Source organism: Helianthus annuus, chromosome 9 (assembly GCF_002127325.2).
Source record: "Helianthus annuus cultivar XRQ/B chromosome 9, HanXRQr2.0-SUNRISE, whole genome shotgun sequence".
In the NCBI taxonomy this organism is placed as follows: domain Eukaryota; kingdom Viridiplantae; phylum Streptophyta; class Magnoliopsida; order Asterales; family Asteraceae; genus Helianthus; species Helianthus annuus.
In genome coordinates this window covers 181,658,803-181,680,715 of record NC_035441.2, presented here as the reverse complement: position 1 = coordinate 181,680,715, position 21,913 = coordinate 181,658,803, and the positions used below count along the sequence as shown (strand labels likewise).

The 21,913-nt window shown below is 30.9% G+C and overlaps 1 protein-coding gene and 1 long non-coding RNA gene across 2 annotated transcripts; both read left to right on the top strand.

Annotated features, from left to right (window-relative positions):
* The first annotated feature begins 1,387 nt into the window (after positions 1 to 1,387).
* On the top strand, positions 1,388 to 1,758 carry LOC118482269. The gene is made up of 3 exons (XR_004868124.1): positions 1,388 to 1,407; positions 1,517 to 1,585; positions 1,685 to 1,758. It is a non-coding gene; the product is annotated as an uncharacterized LOC118482269 (long non-coding RNA).
* A 1,788-nt stretch (positions 1,759 to 3,546) lies between these two features.
* On the top strand, positions 3,547 to 12,242 carry LOC110876901. Its single transcript, XM_022125058.2, has 13 exons — positions 3,547 to 3,597; positions 3,714 to 4,007; positions 4,119 to 4,448; positions 4,527 to 4,664; positions 5,205 to 5,318; positions 5,615 to 5,732; positions 6,773 to 6,838; positions 7,245 to 7,496; positions 7,593 to 7,829; positions 7,948 to 8,371; positions 8,466 to 9,409; positions 9,479 to 10,699; positions 10,786 to 12,242. Exons 1-13 carry the CDS (start codon positions 3,547 to 3,549, stop codon positions 12,240 to 12,242), a joined length of 5,646 nt encoding a protein of 1,881 aa, XP_021980750.2.
* Positions 12,243 to 21,913: the final 9,671 nt, after the last annotated feature.

Genomic DNA, 21,913 nt, shown 5'->3' with positions numbered 1-21,913 from the left:
AATAATGGACAAAACCAGAAGAAAGTCACCTTTATGCTTGAAGACTTGAAGTATTTATTTATTTTTCTTCACTTATTTTTAATATATTTTTTTTATATTATGTATTCTGAACTGCTACTTTGTTTCTATTGATTTCAATAATGTCAGCAATAAGGCAAGATCTTTGTGACAACTTGGGACGGTTTATGCGGATCAAATAATGGAGTATGAGAGCAGCAATCGAGTGAAAAAAATGTCGTCGTAATCATTCAGTTTGGGAAATACAGATTCTGGGAAGGTATCGTATTACTTCAAATATATTGTGTTTTTTCTTTATGGTTACATTTTGAAATAATTGTTTACATTAATTAAAATAAATGTATACATCTGTTCAGGGCATTTGTCTGTTTCAAATTTGTATACTGTCACCCGAGTTCTTAATTAACAGTGATATTGATGAGGTTGCTGAGTTTAAACAAAGGTTCACTATCCTAATAAGTTTTTTTAAATTTCCTATGCATTTCTGTGAATCTAAATTATTAATTTTTATTTTTTTTACTAGATTTATCGAGAAACTTTCTCCCGAAATGTCTTCCAGTTATTCTGGCCTAAGTTCTTCTGTTGTGAAGTCTGCCACTGAAGAGTTCCTTTCTGACCTCACTTTTTTTCCCATTGGGTCGTTAAGCTCAATAGATACCGGTAACACGGATAACAGATAGTTTTTATATGTTTTACACTATCCATTTTTGTATACATTATATATTATCTTAAACACAGACGAGGTTTGTGTCATTGTTGGCACTATCAAGAGTTTTGCCATCGAACAATGAGTGGTTTTACAACGCGTGCACAAACTGCAACAAAAAGGTTTCAACCGTTACTGTTGTTAAAGAAAAGCAGGATGGTACTGATGGTTTTGAAGAGGTTACTGTCTTGGAATGCAAGACTGATATTTGTAATACAAGGACCGTTTCATCAATTCCACGGTAATATTATCCATGTTAAGTTTTGTTTGTCAAAATAAGTAAATCTCATTTATATTTGTTTGCAGAATTAGGCTTTATATACGTGTCCAAGATTGCACTGGTATTGTGAGTCTAACATTGTTTGAGCGTGCGGTGACAAAGCTTTTGAATGTTAATGCTAATCAGCTTTTAGACAACAACATTGAAGTATGTAGTAAATAATTCATTTTATCATATTTGTGTTTATTTTTAAAAATATTAATTATATTTTATTTTTCAACAGTTAGCAAACGAAGGAAGCTTTCCAAAGGAGCTAATTCATTACTCAATATGAAGTTTGTCTTCAAGATTGTTGTTTCTTCTTTTAACATCAGCAAGAAGTCTGATGGATACTCAGTCTCCAAGATGACTGATAACCCGGTTGTTTTGTCCGAGCTTGATAAAACATTTTGACACTATTCAGGTAAATTTATTCCAATTCACCTTTATACTATTATTACAATTTTCCAACAATGTTTAACTACTAATTAATATCATATATGTTTTTAACTTAAAAAAATTAAAAAAATCAGCCTATTGATGAGGAAGCCGTCAATGTCGAACCATCCGATTCAAATCGTAATGATGATTTGCCTGTTAAGGTTTAGTATCCTTTACCTTATCTATGATTCAACTTTAACTCATTATATGTTAAATGTATGTTTATAACTCATACCTATTTATTTATTTTATTTTACTAGGATTCTATATCCCAAACGGGAGACGATGTAACCCCTTGCTCAAATGTGTTTAAAGTTGGCTTTACAACATCGTTTGGTCAGAAGGATGCTGACTTTGATACGAGCAGCGAGCGTGACTTGAAGCGCAATTTGGATACCGTGTATGACGTGGATGATGTATCTTCGCAGTCTTCGTCGAAGTCGTGTAAAGATGGTGGTGTGGATGCAGTTCTTCTAATTCCAAAGAAAGAAAAGTAGTCACCTATAATTCGAACATTTGATATCATCGGCTGTTTTTTCTTAAGTATTTGGCTATTTTTGTTTATTTTGACAATGGTTTTAACTGTGTGGTTGATTTTTATGAACATGATTGTCTTATTGTTTAGTTGTTTGTTTTGAATATCAATAGTTATTTTGCTAATTTATTTTTCTAATCCCACTTTTTGTTTCTTATACATATGACATCATTATTCTTTTTGGTAACTAACATTTTAATAATATATCGTTTGAGTATTGATATTTTTATTTAAAATATAAGAGCTAATATCATTTTGTGTAACATAACTCATTTTAAGAACGTATGATTTAATATTTACGTATGTATTAATCAGTATTTAGAAAAAATTACACAGTAATAAGATAACAACTTTTTACGTTATTTAAATAATAAAAAAAATAATCCGTTCTTTAAATAATGAATCTTACTTAAAATTTAGTACCCAATATGATAATTCGTTAATATGGCACACTTAGATATCCATATTTTTTTATTATATAAAATTTTAATATTATTTGTTATTTATGTAAATAAAACGTAAAATTTAATTATTGGTTGATATTTGAATTCAATTTAATTATACATGTAATGTAATGTATTTAAGGAATGTAGTTAATACATTATCAATTTTTTAATATACAGTTACCATAAATTATTTCTATATATATATATTAATTAAAATAAAATATATATTGTTTATACTATTATTTTTATATACATATTTTACCAAGGAATTACCACAATTACTTAGCTGATTTCAACTGACCCTCTTCATTGTATGGTTAAAAAATACATGGTAACACTATATTAACCCTTAGTGGAACATAAAGGTTGTTGTGGTAATTTATGTTTAAATCCATTTTATTTTTGTCAGAAATCAAACTATAGGGGATGTATATGTAACATTTCATTATGGCGGTTCTAAATAAGGACATTGTCCTTACCATACTCTACCATCAAATCATCCTTCTTATCATTCTTATCATCCCAAGGAGAAAGTAAATCGGCGACCGGAACTTATCATCGGATTATCGCCGGAATCATCCTTCTTTTAGGTTTCCGGCAACCGAAACTAGGGCTTCGAATCTTCACTTAAAGGTAACAACATTTATGTTCCTGTGATCAGTCATAAACTTTACTTTTAATCGTTTATATCTTTGATTTTATACCACTACATTGATGTACTTCTAAAGTTAACCATTAATATTGTTGTTTTTTGTAAGATTGAGTCTTTAATTGTTTGAAAAATAGTGTTGTAGTTTAGTTTTGTTATGCTATGTTCAAAAGGTGTTTATATACCGATCCTAAATTTTACATAAACGTTTGTTGATGAATCTGTATTTAATAATTTACTTAAAATTTGATAGATACTGGTATTAAAACTTTAAATTGCTGATGCATTAAATTTATTTATAATATTGTATGTATATTCATATAAAATTTTAATTTGTTAAGCATATAACTTTGGGTTTTTCATTATTTTAGTCGTCATTTTTTGTAGTCCAATCAGTGGTATGTATATATTGTTTTTTTGTTGTATACTGTATATATTAGTGTTTGTTAAAGTACGAGAAGTTGAAACTAATTTATTCTTGCAGGTTTCAAAATGTATACTTCATTTGTAAAGTATCTTCTAAACCCATCCTCATTGAGTATAGTAAGTATTCTTTATGTTATCTATAATTCCGCTTTTAGAGTAATATAATTTATAATTTTGTTGTTTGAAATTTATAATACTAAATATAGTTAATATTAATATTAATATATATACAGGATGTCCCTATCAGCTTTGTTACTCAATTCTACGGAGAGGATTGGGCCGATAGGAAGATGCGTATATATCACTCAAGTGGGAAAATTTGGGTCGTAATGTTGAAACGATTAAAACGTATGCCAGTCTTAACTGACGGCTGGGGAACAGTTGTTTCAGATCTCAAACTTCAGAAAGATTGTCTCCTGTCATTTCGTCCCATGAACCATTTTGGTCTATATCTTTCATCTTATGTTAATGGCGTATGTGAGCAATCTTATTTCACGATTAATCGTCATCTAAGATTGGGTTTTACGGTACGTAATTTCATTTAATTTTCCTTAAAATTTATATTTAACATGTATTTCACTTTTTATAATATAACGTACATAGTCAACATTCAATTTGTTATGTTTCATATTATGTAGATGATTGAAGATTCTTTTGTCCAACAATGTTTTGGAGACGATGCAATGGCTGGCTCATATGAAGTTAATTATAAGGGTTCTCCGTGGACGGTGTCAACAAGTAAGGTTAATTCAAACTATGTATTTTCAGAAGGTTGGACTCAACTTTGCAACGATCTTGGCGTTCAAGAAGATGATTTATTGGTTTTTGAAAAACTTAATGATGTTATGTTTGGATTAACGGTGTATCGAGACGAGGTTGAGATAAGGTTGAGCAAGAAGGTTGAATCTGATGATGATGATGATGTAATTCAGATATCTAGGGCCGATTACGATAAAGCGCTTTTTAAGGTTCGAATCTATTAGGTATTATACTTTGTATCCATTTTTATTCTTCTTTTAATCTTTTTTTTAATATGATTTTTTCAGGACATAGAGGTAGATGATAACCAGCCCACATCTGTTAAAAGTCCATCAGGAACAGTCCCGTCAAATACACCGAAGAAGGTTCATGTTAAAGAGACGTTGAAAATAGGTGATGGTTTACATTTCACGACAAGACAAGATGTAAGTTTACAGACTCTATTATATTGTCATATTAATTTATTTATGACAATTGCCTATTATAACTCAATTTTTTGAATTCAACCTACAATTAACCCATACGAACATTAGTACTGATAATAAACCAATGGTTGCATCTATATTATTACTTTTATAGTTTTTTTGTTTGTTTGTTTGTACAAACACATAGTTTAATCAATTTGCCTTATCAGTAATACCATGGAATAGTTTCAATCATCATAATAGTTGTATTCGAGTTGTTGGAACTTCATTGTTTATTTCTTTGGTTTACAAGTCAAATATTAATTAAATAAACATGACAATGTACAATTAATTTAACATCTTTATTATGTCTGAAAAATAACCTCCAACTTTATTAGATCAATTAGAAAGTGAGTCTTGGATGTATTTTTTTCCTTTTTTTTTCTTAAAAATTAGTACATTTTGTATATGTAATTTGATGCTGACAAATTTTTGCTTTAAATTTAAAAAACATATAAGATGTAAAATATTTCATGTGCTAACTCTATTATTTCACAACAGGTCAAAGGAAAGGGAAAAGGTAAACTTTCTGTCGACCGATCCGTCACAGTTGATAATTTCAACAAACAATGCAAAGGCCGAAAACGTTATACAACATCTGATCAAACTGTCAAGGTATTAAATGTTTTATGTATTTTATTTTAAGTGTACTAATATCCGTTTGTATTGTACATTATTTTCCTTATAAAAGGCAAAGAAATGCTTAACTGTTGTTAAAAATGTGTAGCATCCAAAGAAGGTTTCAAGGAATGCAAACAAAGTTTCCCGTGTCGGCATTGATCCAGAATATTTCGACTTTAGCCGGAAAGCTGAATATAGGCTGATACTTTTTCTTTTATACCTGATCAACCATTAAAAATTTTATAATTGTTTATATTTGCTTATAGTTTTTTTTCTTTCAACGCATTTAGCGGCTTCCGGTTGAGGCTGTTAATAGAGCCGGCCTGTCTGAAAGATTGCAACCTATATCTGTCCAGAACTTGAATGGTGATGTTGAAGTTTATGACACAAAGACAGAGTTAAACAGTGGTACGTTACGTTACGCTGTGGATGGATGGAGGAAATTTATGGATGATAACCAGTTGCAGTTTGGACACATGTTGCACTTCACATATGTAACTTCACAGAGGAAGATTGTGTTGAACGGTGTAACTTCAATCTAATGAAGACTGCTATAAAGTGTGTTTAAAACAGCTATGGTTTGGTTAGTTGTTTGTTAGTCTTTTGGATAGATTAATTTTTGTGGTTGTGGTTATGAACATGAAAAATTTGCGTCCTTTCCCGTGGTTGACTTTATTTAGATGTTTTGTAATGATACTAATGTGACTTATTTTGTAATAGTTTTTAGATGTTGTTAGTGTTTTATATGTCTATTATAGTAAGTAATTACAATCTTCATATTTACACAGTTCATATCTTTTATTTATTTGGAAAGATGTTATAAATCTCATTTTCCTAAAAAAATTTTTTAATATAAGGTAAGCAAATTCATTTATGGAAACATATATTACAATTTAAAAACTTCTAAAATTAACGTATTACATAAATATATTTCCATTTTTTGTATATTCTATCTCTATATATTGTTATAGACTTTTTCCAATTTGTGATTTCTATATCCCCCTTTCATTTCGTATTGGATGATTCAATAAGAATTGATCAAAACACTCATTTTCCCTTGATAATTTCATCCTCGGTATTCAACCTTTCAACTCGGTTAGTTTGTTCACTTTGTATTTTTATCTATTGTTATTTAATCATTTAGCATTTTATTTGAATCTGTATGTATTTTTGTTTTCACAATATTTGTTTTCGCATAGCATTTAAGTTGTGCGCTGTCATTATAATGTATCTTTATATTTATATATTTATATATTTATACATATATAATACATAAATTTTATGATTTAACACTTCGTATAAAATATAGACCATTGTACACAATTACCACCTTATTGTTTTGTTAAATTTTTTATATGAATCTTTATTGATGATTGATTAAATATTACTTAACATGTGTTCCAACATACCAACTATGTAATTTAACAATTCTTTTTCTAAATTCATAGCAATGCCTAAACGACCAAAAATTGTCTCCGTATACAATGACATTGATAAAGAAAACACTCAGGATGGTAAGTTATTTAAAGTTTTACAGTTTTTTTACCTTCTCAGTTATTTGATTATATAGATAGAGATGTGTATTTTTTTTATCCGCAGTTCACCGGAATGAAAACACATCCTCTGACATTGTTAACGGTATAGCACTAATTATTTCATTGTCCATTTATATTATTTTAGACCTACTTACTTAGCTCACTATTACGCTAGAATTTTTTATTAATTCTTCCATTTTTTTTGTGTCTCTTTAAAGTTCGACGAGGCAGAAGACCTTTATCAAGCATAACGAATGGTATTATTTTAAGTATATATTTTTATATCAAAATGAGAATTATTTTTTCCTTATCTACAACTAACTATTTTGATTTGTTATTGTTTGTTCATTATAATTTTTTCAATTTGTCTACGATTTTATAATAGCTGTCCTCCCAATTGTTACTCGAGACGAGGCATATCATAGAAGAAAATTAAGAAAATTATACTTGGATAATAAGAAATCAAATGTTGGAACTACATCGTCATCCCTCAATATTGATTCCACTAATATTAATTCCACTTCCACTCCGTGTGTTACATCGGATAACATAGTCAACAGAATTGGTTTTTACAATTTTGAATACACTCCTGAGGTGACTAATAATGTTACTCCAAGTCTGTCAAGTATTGTATCAAGTAAGTATTTCTTTATTTTAATGTTTATATATTTGGGAATATGTTCTTATTGTTTTGCATCGATATTTTTAATATGCTTTTTGTCAATTGTAGCAGGTAACATTATTTGTAGTACCAGCAATCGTACAACGAGAAAAAACGGTATTGGGAATAATATTTCAACTGGCATCATATCAACCACCTGCACATCATCATTGAACCGTAATTTGCAAAGGCTATCATCTGGGAAACGTAAGTTGGTATCCAAAGCACGTATTTCGTCTCCTATACCAATGATCGACTTGACCACAGACGAAACCGTAGAACGAGATCCTTATAAAGGTGTTTCTACAGGTTAGGTTTTTTTGATAAGTAGTGCTACATAGTGTAAAAATACCAAGTCTTAAATACGTATATCTTATTATTGTAATGAATGTTGTATATATAACTATAATGTTGTATGTTTTAACAGATTATTTGGATCACGGTGATCAAGTTATTACTTGTGAAGTTTGTTATGCAAAGTTATGGGACGCAGAGAAAGGAAGCGGAAGAAAAGAGGGTGGCAAAATATGTCATATGTTATGTTGTGGTTATGCCAAAGTTGTGTTACCGGATTACAAAACCGCGACACCTTATTATAAAAGTCTATTCATGTCCAATGACAATGAAAGCAAGCACTTTTTGAAGAACATTCGACGTTACAATTCTATGTTCGCGTTTACCTCAATGGGTGGTAAGGTTGACCAAACCGTGAATACTGGTAATGCTCCTTTTTGCTACAGAATTAGTGGTGAAAATTACCATTCTATTGGTAGTCTTGTGCCACCAAACGGAGGGAAGCCTAAATTTTGTCAGTTATACATATACGATACTGAAAATGAGTTGGCAAACAGGCAATCAGTTTTTAGGTACCATGCATGAACTAATTTTATTAATAACATTTATTTTAAGTATATATTTACTTAATATTTCAATTTGATGAAATAGGTCTTCAGACAATGCTTCCTCATCAACCTCTTCAGACGAAACTGATAATAAGCTGATACAACAAATCAAAGCAATGTTGGATGCCGACAATGTGCTTGTGAAAATTTATAGGATGGTTAGAGATTGCTTCCAACAAAATCCTAATACCACTTTAAAGCTTCGCCTTATTGGCAAAAGAGAACAAGATGGTCGGACTTATAACTTACCTACTTCCTCCGAGGTTGCTGCTCTTATTGTTGGAGATATCGATAACGCACTTGAGAAAAGAGATATCGTTGTCGAGACACAAACAGGTTCATTAAAAAGAATAAGTGAATTGCATCCTTCCTATCTTGCACTTCAGTATCCTATTTTGTTCCCATATGGAGACGACGGTTACAGAATTGACATACCACATAGGGGTGTCATTGATGTTACTAACAAGAAACGTCCGAATTGTACAATGAGAGAGTTTTTTGCGTATCGTGTACAAGATCGTAGTAACCAGTTTTCATTGATTCTAAATTCTCGACGGTTATTCCAACAGTTCTTGGTTGATGCTTATACGATGATTGAGAGCGAGCGACTTAACTTTATAAGATTTCAGCAACAAGATCTCAGGTCTGATACATATGAGAATATCCGGAAACTAAGATATAACGGCCAACAAGATTTGTCTAAGGTTGGAAAACGTATTTTCCTTCCATCTTCCTTTACAGGCGGGTCACGATATATGATGCAAAACTATCTTGACGCAATGGCAATTTGTAAATGGTATGGTTATCCAGACTTTTTTATAACCATTACCTGCAATCCCAAATGGCCGGAGGTTCAAAGGTTTCTTAAGGACACAAATCTTAATCCGGAGGATAGGCCTGATATTTTATCTCGAATTTTTAAAATAAAGCTGGATGCAATTTGTAAAGATTTGAAAGACCGTGATTTGTTTGGAAAAGCTTCTGCTGGTATGTTAATAAATTTACTTTTTAAAAATAACCTTAATGATAATTACAAGGTTCTTAATTTTTTTGTAGTTGTTTACACTATTGAGTTTCAGAAGCGAGGATTGCCTCATGCGCATATGTGCTTATTCATGGAGAATGATTACAAACTTCCAACTGTAGACCATGTTGATCAGTTTATTTCTGCAGAAATCCCTGATTTAAACCAAGACCCGGAACTATATACGCTTGTGAAAGACCATATGATTCACGGTCCATGTGGTAATGCTAGAATGAGCTCTCCATGTATGGTTGATAGAAAATGTTCAAAAGGTTTTCCCAAGAAATTTCAAGATCACTCAACCTTGGATTCTAACGGATTTCCCTTATACAGAAGAAGAGATGACGGTTCCTTCGTTTTAAAAAATAAAATTGAGTTAGACAACAGAAGTGTTGTACCTTATAACAAAAAGCTTTTGAAAAGATACCAGGCGCATATAAACGTTGAATGGTGCAACCAAGCGGCGTCAATAAAGTATTTGTTCAAGTATATTAATAAAGGTCCTGATAGAGCAACAGTTGCTGTGGTTCCTAGCAATAATGAAAACGAGCAAGCAGAAAATGATGAAATTAAAGAGTATTATGACTGTAGGTATATATCTGCGTGTGAAGCCTCTTGGAGGATTTTTTCTAATGAAGTTAATTATAGGAGTCCTTCTGTTATGCGGCTTCCTTTCCATCTTCCTGGACAACAAACAGTTTGTTTCGGTCCTGATGAAGATATTAATCAAGTGCTAAACAAACCATCTGTGAACTCATCAATGTTTTTGTCTTGGATGCAACGTAATCAAGATCCTAACGACCATGTTGCACGTACACTAACATATGTACAGTTTCCGCGTTTTTATGTGTGGAAGCTTGACAAGCGTATATGGGTTCCGAGAATAAAAGGAAAAACAATTGGAAGAATTCATTCCGTTTCTCCGTCTACCGGTGAAGCGTACTATTTAAGAATTCTTCTTAACAAAGTTAAAGGACCAACATCGTTTGATGATATTAAAACAGTTAATGGTCGAGTGTACGATACTTTTAGAGATGCTTGCTATGCGCTTGGTTTGTTGGATGACGACTCGGAGTACATTGAGGCCATCAAAGAAGCAAATATATCATGTAGTGCAGGTTATATTCGCAATTTATTCGCCACCATGTTACTGTCAAGCACATTATCTAGACCTGAAGTTGTCTGGGAAAGCACATGGAAGTATATGACAGATGATTTTCTGTACAGATTCTCAAAGTATCATCGTGTTTCAGGTAAAATTATAAATTTCATATTATGTTTTTGTGACAGTTACAAAAAATTTACCATTAAATTTATATGTGGTTTTGATTTTTCACAGGTTTATCAATTCCTGATGAGCAACTAAAGAACTATGTTTTATGCGAAATCGAGAAGTTTTTAACTCGGAATAATTCATCGCTTCGAAGATTTTTATCAATGCCTTACCCGGATACTTCATCTTTAGATAACTTTCGCTGCCGATTGATTAACGAAGAGCTTGCTTATGACAGAACAGAGTTACAAAATGTTTATCAAGGTCAGGTGAATTTGTTAACGGATGAACAACGTGCAGTATATGAAGAAATTATGAACGCAGTTCATGGAGACAATGGAGGAGTATTTTTTGTTTACGGTTATGGCGGGACCGGTAAAACATTTTTATGGAAAACATTGTCTGCTGCAATTAGGTCAAAAGGTGAGATTGTATTAAACGTTGCATCTAGCGGAATTGCATCATTGCTGTTGGAGGGAGGAAGAACGGCTCATTCTAGGTTTCATATACCTTTGAATCTTAATGAGGATTCCGTTTGTCATATCAAACCAGACGATGATGTAGCTAAATTACTACAGCAGACCAAACTCATTATATGGGATGAAGCTCCTATGGTTCATAAACATGCATTTGAGGCTTTGGATAGAACTATGCATGACATTTTCAATATATCTAATCCATCCAGGTCTGATGTTTTATTTGGAGGAAAGGTAATTGTATTTGGTGGTGATTTTAGGCAAATACTACCTGTTGTTCCAAACGGTGGACGTCAAGAAATTGTGAATGCCTCATTATGTTCTTCTTATTTGTGGAGTAAGTGTAAGTTGTTGACGTTATCTAGAAACATGAGGTTAACTGTTGGAAGACCATCATCTGAAGTTGAAGAGATCAGTAATTTTGCAAAATGGTTGTTGGACGTTGGTGAGGGAAATGTTGGTGGTTCCAATGATGGAGAAGCAATAATTGAAATACCACCTGAGCTTTTAATTGATAGCATATCTGATCCAATTTCTAGCCTGATTGATTTTGTTTATCCGTCAATCTTGGAGAATTACAATGATCGTAATTACTTTAGTACAAGAGCTATACTTGCGCCTAAGAATGAGGTTGTTCACGAGATTAACGACAGATTGTTGGCAGTATTCCCTGGTGAAGAAAAAGAGTATCTTAGTTCTGACAGTCTATGCCCTACTGAAGATGGCAATGTTGATCAGCAAAAAATATACTCCCCCGACGTGCTCAATGGTCTCAAAGTGTCTGGTTTACCAAATCATAGGTTAGTGCTTAAAGTTGGTGTTCCAGTAATGTTGTTGCGAAATATTGACCAACGAAATGGTTTGTGTAACGGTACAAGGTTAAAGGTCACAAAACTTTACAGCCGTGTTATTGAAGCTGAGATAATTTCTGGTGGTAATATTGGTTCTCGGACATTCATAGAATTTGGTACCTTCGGACCGAAAGATTCCTTTTGCATTTCAAAGGAGGCAATTTCCAATAACTGTATGTTTTGCAATGACGGTTAACAAAAGCCAGGGACAGTCGCTATCTAAGGTTGGGTTGTACCTAAGACAACCAGTTTTCACACATGGTCAATTGTACGTAGCTTTATCCAGGGTTACAAGACGAGATGGAATCAAGTTACTAATACTTGACAATGATGGCAGGCCTACAAATAAAACAACCAATGTTGTATATAAAGAGATATTCAATGGATTGTGAGTTTTTTATGTTTGTCATTTTTTTATCTTACTTCACGTTCTTTGTATCATTTTTGTTTATATGCGAAGAAACATATAACGAACTATTTACGCATTAAAGTATATTCACGTTCTTATGTATTATTGAATCAATAGTTATTTCTGGTAATAATATTGGGACATGAACTTTTATTCCAAGGATCCATCTTTCTCCGTCCGACAAACGAATTACTTTCAAATTATATAAAGTAACCGATTCACATATAAACAACAATAACTTATTATGTTAATATATATACATACACATTATTAATCAACAACCTTTTATAGATGATACCAACGTTACTTACATTCCAAAATATGGTTTTTTTTTCATGATATATAACTAATTGTCTTTAAGGTTAACCACTTATTACATGTCATAACAAAAGTAAACATAACATCATAACCACTGATTACATGTCCAAAACAAAAGTAAACATAACATAACTAGCATAATATAGTCCTGATTTCGAGTACGCAAAAACCTTCTTCATTAGCTTATACATTTACCTTTCAACCTGCAGTAACTTCATCCACGTCTGATAAGATCAGCAGATTTCCTGTGCTTATGAATTTGAAATGCATTTTGTCACCCAGACGAAGCCCATTCTCTTTCATGAACATTGGCCAACCTTCGATTGCATACCTCACATCATCTCCATTCTTTTGGCGCCTAACATTCATATCGATTGTTTTTCCCTTCATGTTCCTCACTTTTAACACATGCACTTTGTTTTTTAATCCGCCAATTCTTACAACATTAGCAGGCAATCTCTGCATGAATATGATAATTAACAATTAAACCAGCCTTATGAATGTTATAGTCTTACCGTTTATCAATTAGTGTTGAAAAAACATACCATTCTGTTACCTCCCTTCTGTGTAAATTCACAGTTACCATCTTTATCAACAGAATTCTTCCTTGCAACACGTTTTGGTGCAACATCTAATATCTTCAATTTACTACCCGATATCTTTCTAATTTCTTTTTCCTAATTATTACAGAAACACATAATGTTTATAATAAAATATGTGTTATATATTTTATTCTCTTAGAGTTAATCATAAATAAATGTTGTTATACATACCAACCGACTACGTGTTCTTTTTCCAACTGTTGAAACGGTTTGCATTTCCACTTCTGTTCTGCATATCAGCGCCTTACCTTCGTCTGCCTTACAATATCCCTCAATATGTTTTCCTTTTTTCTTAACCTGTTTACACAATTTCTTATTTTAGACATCAATAACCAAGAAGTAAAAAATAAATATGGCTATACATATTAAAAGTACTACTCATGTATTATTATGATTGAAATTGTTACATCTTCTTTTGGCAGTTGGTTTATCTCTTCTTTCATCACACTCTTTGTTTCCACGTTCGAGACTTCTTCTCCACCAACGTTCTTACTCCCCTCATCTTTGTAACCACTTTCATTCATCTATTTATCATACATTTATACTTAGTAAAATCCCAAAAGCTTATTCTAATTTATATTTATCTACATAAATGGATGCTTATTACCTCACACATAAACAGATCAACTGAATCATCGTCTTCACAGAAAGGCTGTCATACAATAACATACGTAAGTAAGTCGGATTTTTTTACTAAACTCTTATAATTTAGTATAAAATACTTACAAAGTCAACGTTTTTGTAGTATGTGTCTTTAGGTATTTCCAGCACAGATTCATCATCACTTTCTTCTTTGATGTACACATCTAACTCAACTCCTCTACGATATATCTTTATCTCAAATGTGGCGTTGTCAGTTTTCGTCAACAACAGTAAATCATCCTCTTCTATTCCAAGATCATGAAATAACTTCGGACAACCTTTTGTAAAAACATAGTTATCATTTATTTTTTCCGTCTCAACTTTCCAACTATGACCTGCTGCATTTATGTTGTAACAGTCGTTCACTGGTACGTACGAGTAACATTTTGTGACATAAGCTTCTGGAAGCACCTGAAAAGTAATGTAACAGTTTATTGATATATATTTATGTAAATCATCTATATTTCAAGTATGACAAAATAAAAAATCATTAAGAAATAATAGTATACTTACTATTATCTTTAAAACGTTGTAACGATTGAATGTTACAAAAGATTCACCACTTATGTTTTCAACGAAGCAACTGATTTCCATACTTTTGTCCTCCATTATCCTTAATCGCAATATCGTCCTCTTTGTCAATTCAAGATCCCTTACTAAATTACTCCATCCGTCGGTTATAATGGATTCCCCACTTACACTTCTTAAAGAAACTGGCCAACTTCTACGACTTTCATGATTTATCATTATTTTTTTCCTTTGCCAATATTCTCCATATACATTCTTAACAAAATCAATTGGCAGCACCTGCGGTTAAAGTTAATCTTTACATAATTTGTAATACAGGTTATATATATTATTTTGTAAGCTTTATACATACAAGTTTTAACGACGATGGCTCTTCTAAGATTGCAATGCATGAGGGACTCATTTTTTAAACCTGCATTATACCAACATATGGTATAAACATTTAGTGTTGAACTTCAATCGATACATATGTGTTCATATCAATAAGAAAATAACATTTTAAACAGATTTTCACACACATTTTGCTGATACAATTACTATATACAATATACATATAAACAAGACTAAAGCAACTTTTCCTGATCATTACATTTATATAGATTATTAGAAATAAATAAATGAGTCAATTATTTTTTACCAAAAATTATCATTTTATAGTGTTCAAGATGAGTTAAATATAATCTTACTTTGAATACAATTCAACAAAAAAAATTCTGGATCATAAATTTAAGATGATAATCATATCTATTCAATCATCCAAATCACACTATTAACTAACATTTTTTCTTCATAACAATATCATCAAAATCTATCAACCAAATCAAAGTATTAACCGAAATTATATACACTCAAACACATGCAATACATATACTCCTTCTTAAACACAGATAACATACAGAACTTTCGAATTAATAAAAACCTAACTCTGATTTCACGTCTATCTCTTCAATAATCGTTGGAAATAAACACAATTTGTGAGTTGTTTGTAATACTGATGATAATTTTAGTTGGTAAATGAAAGTAACAATGTTCTTACAACTGATCGGAGATGAAGTCGGAAGTTACCTTTACCAATTCTTAGAACCGGCGGTGAAGTTTTTCTTGAAGCATGTGAAGAAGGTAAGCTTATTTTCAAGAACTTGATTTGATATATTTGCAATGATGATGAGGATTGTTTTGTTAAAAGATATTCTCATATATTTTTGCCGTAAATATTTATTAAAAAAAAAAGTAATTGGACGGTAAGTTTGGTAAGAATTTTTTACTTTTATATATTTTACTCAAACAATTTTAATACCTATTGTTTTGTTTATTTTAGGATATAAATTTCTTATTAGTTGTTCAATTTTTTTACAACTAATTGTAAATATATTTACAAGTTTAGTAATGTACAACTGATTGTTTTTTCAATTGGTCTAAACCGAATTTGAAGTTATTTGTTACGAAACTCCATGAACCATAAGTTTTAGAGTAATAAATTTTAAATATATATTGAACATCCGAGAATCATATTTCTTACATACACATCATCGATCCACTTTTTTTACATTTGTAGTACGGTGAATATGTTTTTTTTTTTATATTATAACTTCAAATTGATATGATAACAACGTATTTTGTTTTGAAAAAGTAAGAAACATATCATTGTTCAACACCGCAATATTCGCGGGTATTATCAATATGCATCATTGATCATAATATTCTGAGGTACTAACTTTACATTTATGTAGATTAAAATACATCATAATATTCGAACGAACCTGTAATAAAGAATTTACGTTTCAAAGTATAATTTATTTGTTGTTTAGCCACCCGTGTATTACACGGGTACTTAGACTAGTAACATATATATGTGTATTTTTTGAATTCTTTTATGTGACCTGTGGGGTTTACTACATATGTTCTTGTTTTGGCTAATATCATGCAATTTTCAATCCTTTTTATTTTCATTTAATGTTGTAGAAATAAATTAAGGCCATAACCATGTCATTGTGTCCGCAAATCCGTTGCTATCCTAGAAACACATGGATATGAAGAATATATTAAAATACTTTCTTATGTCATACACCAACCCTAGCTCAAGAAGACACAATCAATATATATTAAACCTGGAAATAGTTATAGTTAGAATATTATAAATTTCTTTTGTAAGTTGTAACTTGTAACTTGTAACTTGTACTGTATAGTAGGGATACCAAATAAATAATTCGATTTCAAACAAGGAAATAAAAGTGCTTGAATAATCTGTTAACTTCATCATTATACCTTATGCCTTTTTAAAGTACGCGACTACCATTATTTAGCATGATATCGTCACAAATTTAAGTTTTATATTGTGTAAATATTAGCGTGTTATTGCTTTGTAAGTGCATAAAAATTTAAAAACTGATACATATTATGAAAATGATTAAAAACGTGAAATTTTGAAATCATGCTTCATAATCAATTTAATAGTTAGGATAAGCACACAAATATTAGTAACTTCAAACATTAACCCAAAAGGTGGGACAAAATGCTTTGATGATCGTATAACTATGGATTGATACAATGACACTTAGCAAATGCCCACAATTGACAAGGACCTTTCATTTCAACAACATTATTCAACTAGTGCATCTCTCTTGATTAATATATGTTTGTTGTTTCAAGTTAAGTATAAACTAGATTTTATGTAGTCTAAAGCTTCAAATATTACTCACTAATGGGATTGATTTATTTATTTTATTTATTGTTTGTTGAAATTAACATAGATTATGGATGTGTCTTTGTTCCCTATACTTTATCCAATGTCATTAACAAAAAGGATGTACATCTAGTTGAGGGTCCATAATGTAGAATTATATATATTATGGTGTTTGTTGCTCCTTTTTTCCTCACAAATTTTAAAACAATTAGATTTTATTTTTTGTGTAAATCATTTTCTTTTGAATTTGATTGCAAATCACAAATCTTAATAAATAGACTTAATAGATACAATGACATTTTAAAATGTAATCTATAATTATAACTAATATAAACAGACTTGGAAAAATTATAATATATATTTTATGCAATCAATATAGTTTAAATATTTAAATAAGTTAATATAATAATTATTACCTTCTGTGTATTGTTATTATTGTTTTTTAATGAAATCTTGAATGATAACTAAACACCATTTCCATTTTAAAATGTTTGCATATCTTATATATATAAACAACAATTTGATGTTTAGCAAATGATTATTAATAAACGTCAAACAATCACTATCAAAGGTTGGATTGTACTTAAAAGAATCGGTTTTTGCTCATTACAGTTTTTTGTGACACTATTAAGAATAAAAAGAAGACACAAAGTCAAGTTACTAATATTAGACAAAGATGAAAAATGTTACAAATAAGACGACAAATATGGTGTACAAAGAAATATTAGAGATTTATATATTGTTTATATGTTTGTTACGTACCAATGAGGCTGGTGACCCATTGACAAAGGCAAAAGCCTTTAAATACACTTAGAGGGTGTTTGGGGTTGAATTTTAAAGGAGATTTTTAGATTATTGAGTTTTGAAATCGTAAATAATCAGTTTTGAATGTTTGGGTAAAAAAATTAAAAAAATGATTATTTGCGTTTAGAAAGTTACAAAACGCAGTTTTCCAAAAGCAGCTCCTCCCCACTGCAACAAAACGCAGTTTTCCAAAAACTGATTATTTGCATTTAGAAAAGGATTTTCACTTGTTTATTTTTTTTAAATATATATTTGCCAAACACTCAAATAGTTGATTATCTGATTATTGTGATATCAAGCAACATAATCAAATCCAAACACTATCTTTCAACATCACGTTTTGTTATAGTTAATTATCTGATTCTGATCATTCAAAACGCATAATCTATTTTCAAAACCCAACCCCAAACACCCTCTTAGATTTGAAGGCCTTAGATTCAAGACTTCAAGTCCCACATACAAAAAAATAATAGAGAACAAAAAGAACTTTTGTATTGTAATTTAACTTTTTCCCATATTTAATGCAACATTTCGTTTATTATAAAATGAATTATATTATATATTATATAAAGTAAAATATATTATATAAAACGACCTATGGTTTTTCGTATTTATTTGTTGATGAGAAGCAACTTCGTGTGTGAAAAAGTAGGGAGTGTTAAAATATGTTAACAATCGTAATACGGGAAACAATTGTGAGTAATCAATAGATTTATAAAAAGATATTTTCTTTATACAGACCATCATGTAACATACGAGATCTAAAACTAGTATATTATAAATATCTACACTCATCAATATAATTCTTTGATTTACACATGTACAAAACTTGTTAGGAGAAAAAAATAGAGAAGAGAATGTGGAAAAAAATTAAAAAGAATTGAAGAGATAAATCATTTGATGATTACATTATTTCGATTATTAATTTATAGTAATAAATGAATTGTTTGGATTGATTCTGTAACTCTCGTATTATTCACGATTTTGTATTGGGTAAAATCAAAGTGTTTTTTTTTTTTTTACTGTTGTTGACTTTTATTTGGTTTCACTATTTTGTATACTTCATTGTTCAAAAAAGAATTATATGATACAGTCTTAATTTTTTTAATATGAGTATAGAATTATTATTATTATTATTATATTGGAATGTTATTTGAACCCCGTGTATTACACGGGATGTCATGCTTATTTCATCCAATCTCCGGTCGTAAATGAAAAAAAAAAACTAGTTTTTTTAGAAAAATTTGATTTTTTAAGGATTTTTGGTAAAAAAAAAAATTAAAAATAGCTTTTCATAAGGTCGAGTTTTTTAAGTTTCCACAACTCGTATAAATTTTCATTTTACCCTAACCCTATATATAGAGAATGTGAACACTTGAATAGTTGTTTGAACTTGCATTAATGGACGACTTCTTGTCCTAAGCATGACTATTGAAGGTCCAAGGGACCTAGACCCCCACCACAATTTATACAAATCGACAAGTAACATATAGTACAACTATTCAAATTTTTGGATAATCAAAATTCAAATCTTGTTGTGGTCATATATATACGCATGACTTTAGTTCATATGGAACATAGAGATACTTATGCAACATGGGAAAAAAAGACGACAAAAATATATGTCTTTATAAACAGAACCAGAAAACTATACGCAACAACTATAATTTGCAATGAATCAACATGTAGAGCAATCTAACGACATTTATGGGGTCGTCACTGATTTGATTGTCTCATTCTATTTGGAATTTATTTGTTTGGGTTTTCCCTACACTCAAGTTGAAGTTTATCGTCACATCACAACTAGTAATTTGACTTTGGTTAACAATGTTATAAAAAGAGGAGTCAAAATCCAAAAGCAGCCTTAGGCTCGACCAAAACCACTCACTAAGTTTGATCAAAAGTGACTATAGTTGTGACGCTAGCGGTAGGGACCGGCTAAGCCCATCAAAATCATATGGTGAATTGTCGACATAGGTTTAATCAGGTTGTTTTGTTAATACATAAGGTAGAAACTAATTAAAGCACAAGCATAGGGTAGGGTAGTATTTGAGAAGTAACACAATAAAGTATTTAAAAATGAAATACAAAATTAGAGACTAAACGTTGCACACACCTAGAATTTTGCAACTCGAACACGACTCATTTAACCCAGTTATCTAAATGGGTTGGTGGGTAATAATTAAGTTTTAAATATGTTAATCGGATAGTGGGTTGTAAAAAATGGGTTAGTGAGTTGACTTGTTTAACTAAATGGTTTAGTAGGTCAACCGAATATGACTCGTTCAATTACAAATGGTCAACCCGAAGAAGACTCATTTAACAGGTTAAATATACCAACCTTAAATATGATAGTTCATATCTTGATGTTCTCTTGCAAATTAGCATCCCTAAAATCCATACTTAGTTAAGGAATTTGAAGTTGTTTTGTATAGTCACTTTGGCAAACGTTCAAAAAATATATTTATGATAAAACGGGAGGAACTAATGTGGTGGTGTTTTCTCTATTTTTTCTCATTAGGGCAATTTTAGTATTTATTTAACTATCTCAATTATATTTGAAAAAACTAAGGTTTGTCGTGCTAGGTGGGTGTTTGGGTTTCCTTTTTAAAAATCCCTTTAGAGCTAAAAGGACTTTTGAGAAGGACTTTTCCATCCAAACACTATCTAGAAGTTAGGAGAAGGAGAGAAGAATCCCAAACACTGTGGAAATAAGTTCTTTTAAAGCTTTTTTAGTCTTTAAAAAGGAGATAAGAAGAAGTTATAATTTGTGACTTTTTGATTTTGAAAAGTCCTTCTGAAATGAGAAGGAGAAAAGGTAACCCAAACACCCCCTAGGAGTATCATGGGAGCAATATCTCTTTTCTTAGGGGATAGGGTAAGGTTTGCTTTGTTCTCACTCTTTCTAGACCCTACTTACGTGGTGGGATATTACTGGGTATGTTTGTGTGCTACACAGCAACAAAAACATACCCACTAGAATCCTACCCATAGCGAACCTATTGATGTGGTGTGATGAGGGTGGGATGTAAATAAGCTTTACCTCTATCACAAGGGATAGAGAGGTTGCTTCCAGTGAGACCTCAACTTCAAAGTCATAATCAGACATAGAAGTCAAAATAAGACGTACATAGCTACTAAAAAAATTATAAAGCCATAAATAGCTAGCTAACAATAGTAGGACATTTATGAAAACGTATAATATGGACAAATTCCACATGATATAGACACACAAACAAGCAATAATATGCAAAGATCACTGATCACCCAAAAAACACTGAGAAACTAAGCTCGTAAAATAAGAATAAAAAAACCGTACCCTCCACCTAAAAGTCTATAATCCTAATTCTACCTGTAGACGAACCACTATCCTAGACGAACTCTATTTATGATTACAATGAGTTCTGTTAATAAGTTGTCACCGTTAATAAGTTGTAAAAAAAATATAAACATAAGATGGTGATTATGATAAATTGATATGATACATCAAATTTATAAAATAAAATCCGTGCATCACAATACAAAATCACATCCAGACATCCCATCAAACGCCTTCTGTGCATTTGAGTCGAAACCTTGAAAGAAAATATGGTGAAAGTTTGAATTATACTTCGAAAATCATTGGGATGATGTAGGAAAAAATCTAGTTTTATAGCTCTTTTTCGCTTTTGATTTCTTATTTGATTATTGAACACGGCAGTGGAGGATGACAACGATGCGAACGCAAAGACGGCCACATATTGGTCAGCGATGTCAGCAGCCGGAGGTTGGATGTCGAAGGTAGCTTAGACGATGAAGAGACTTCATTACAAAAGTTATAAAACTCTATTTATGAACATAATGAGTTCCGTTAAAACAAAGTCAGATACAACAGCATGAAA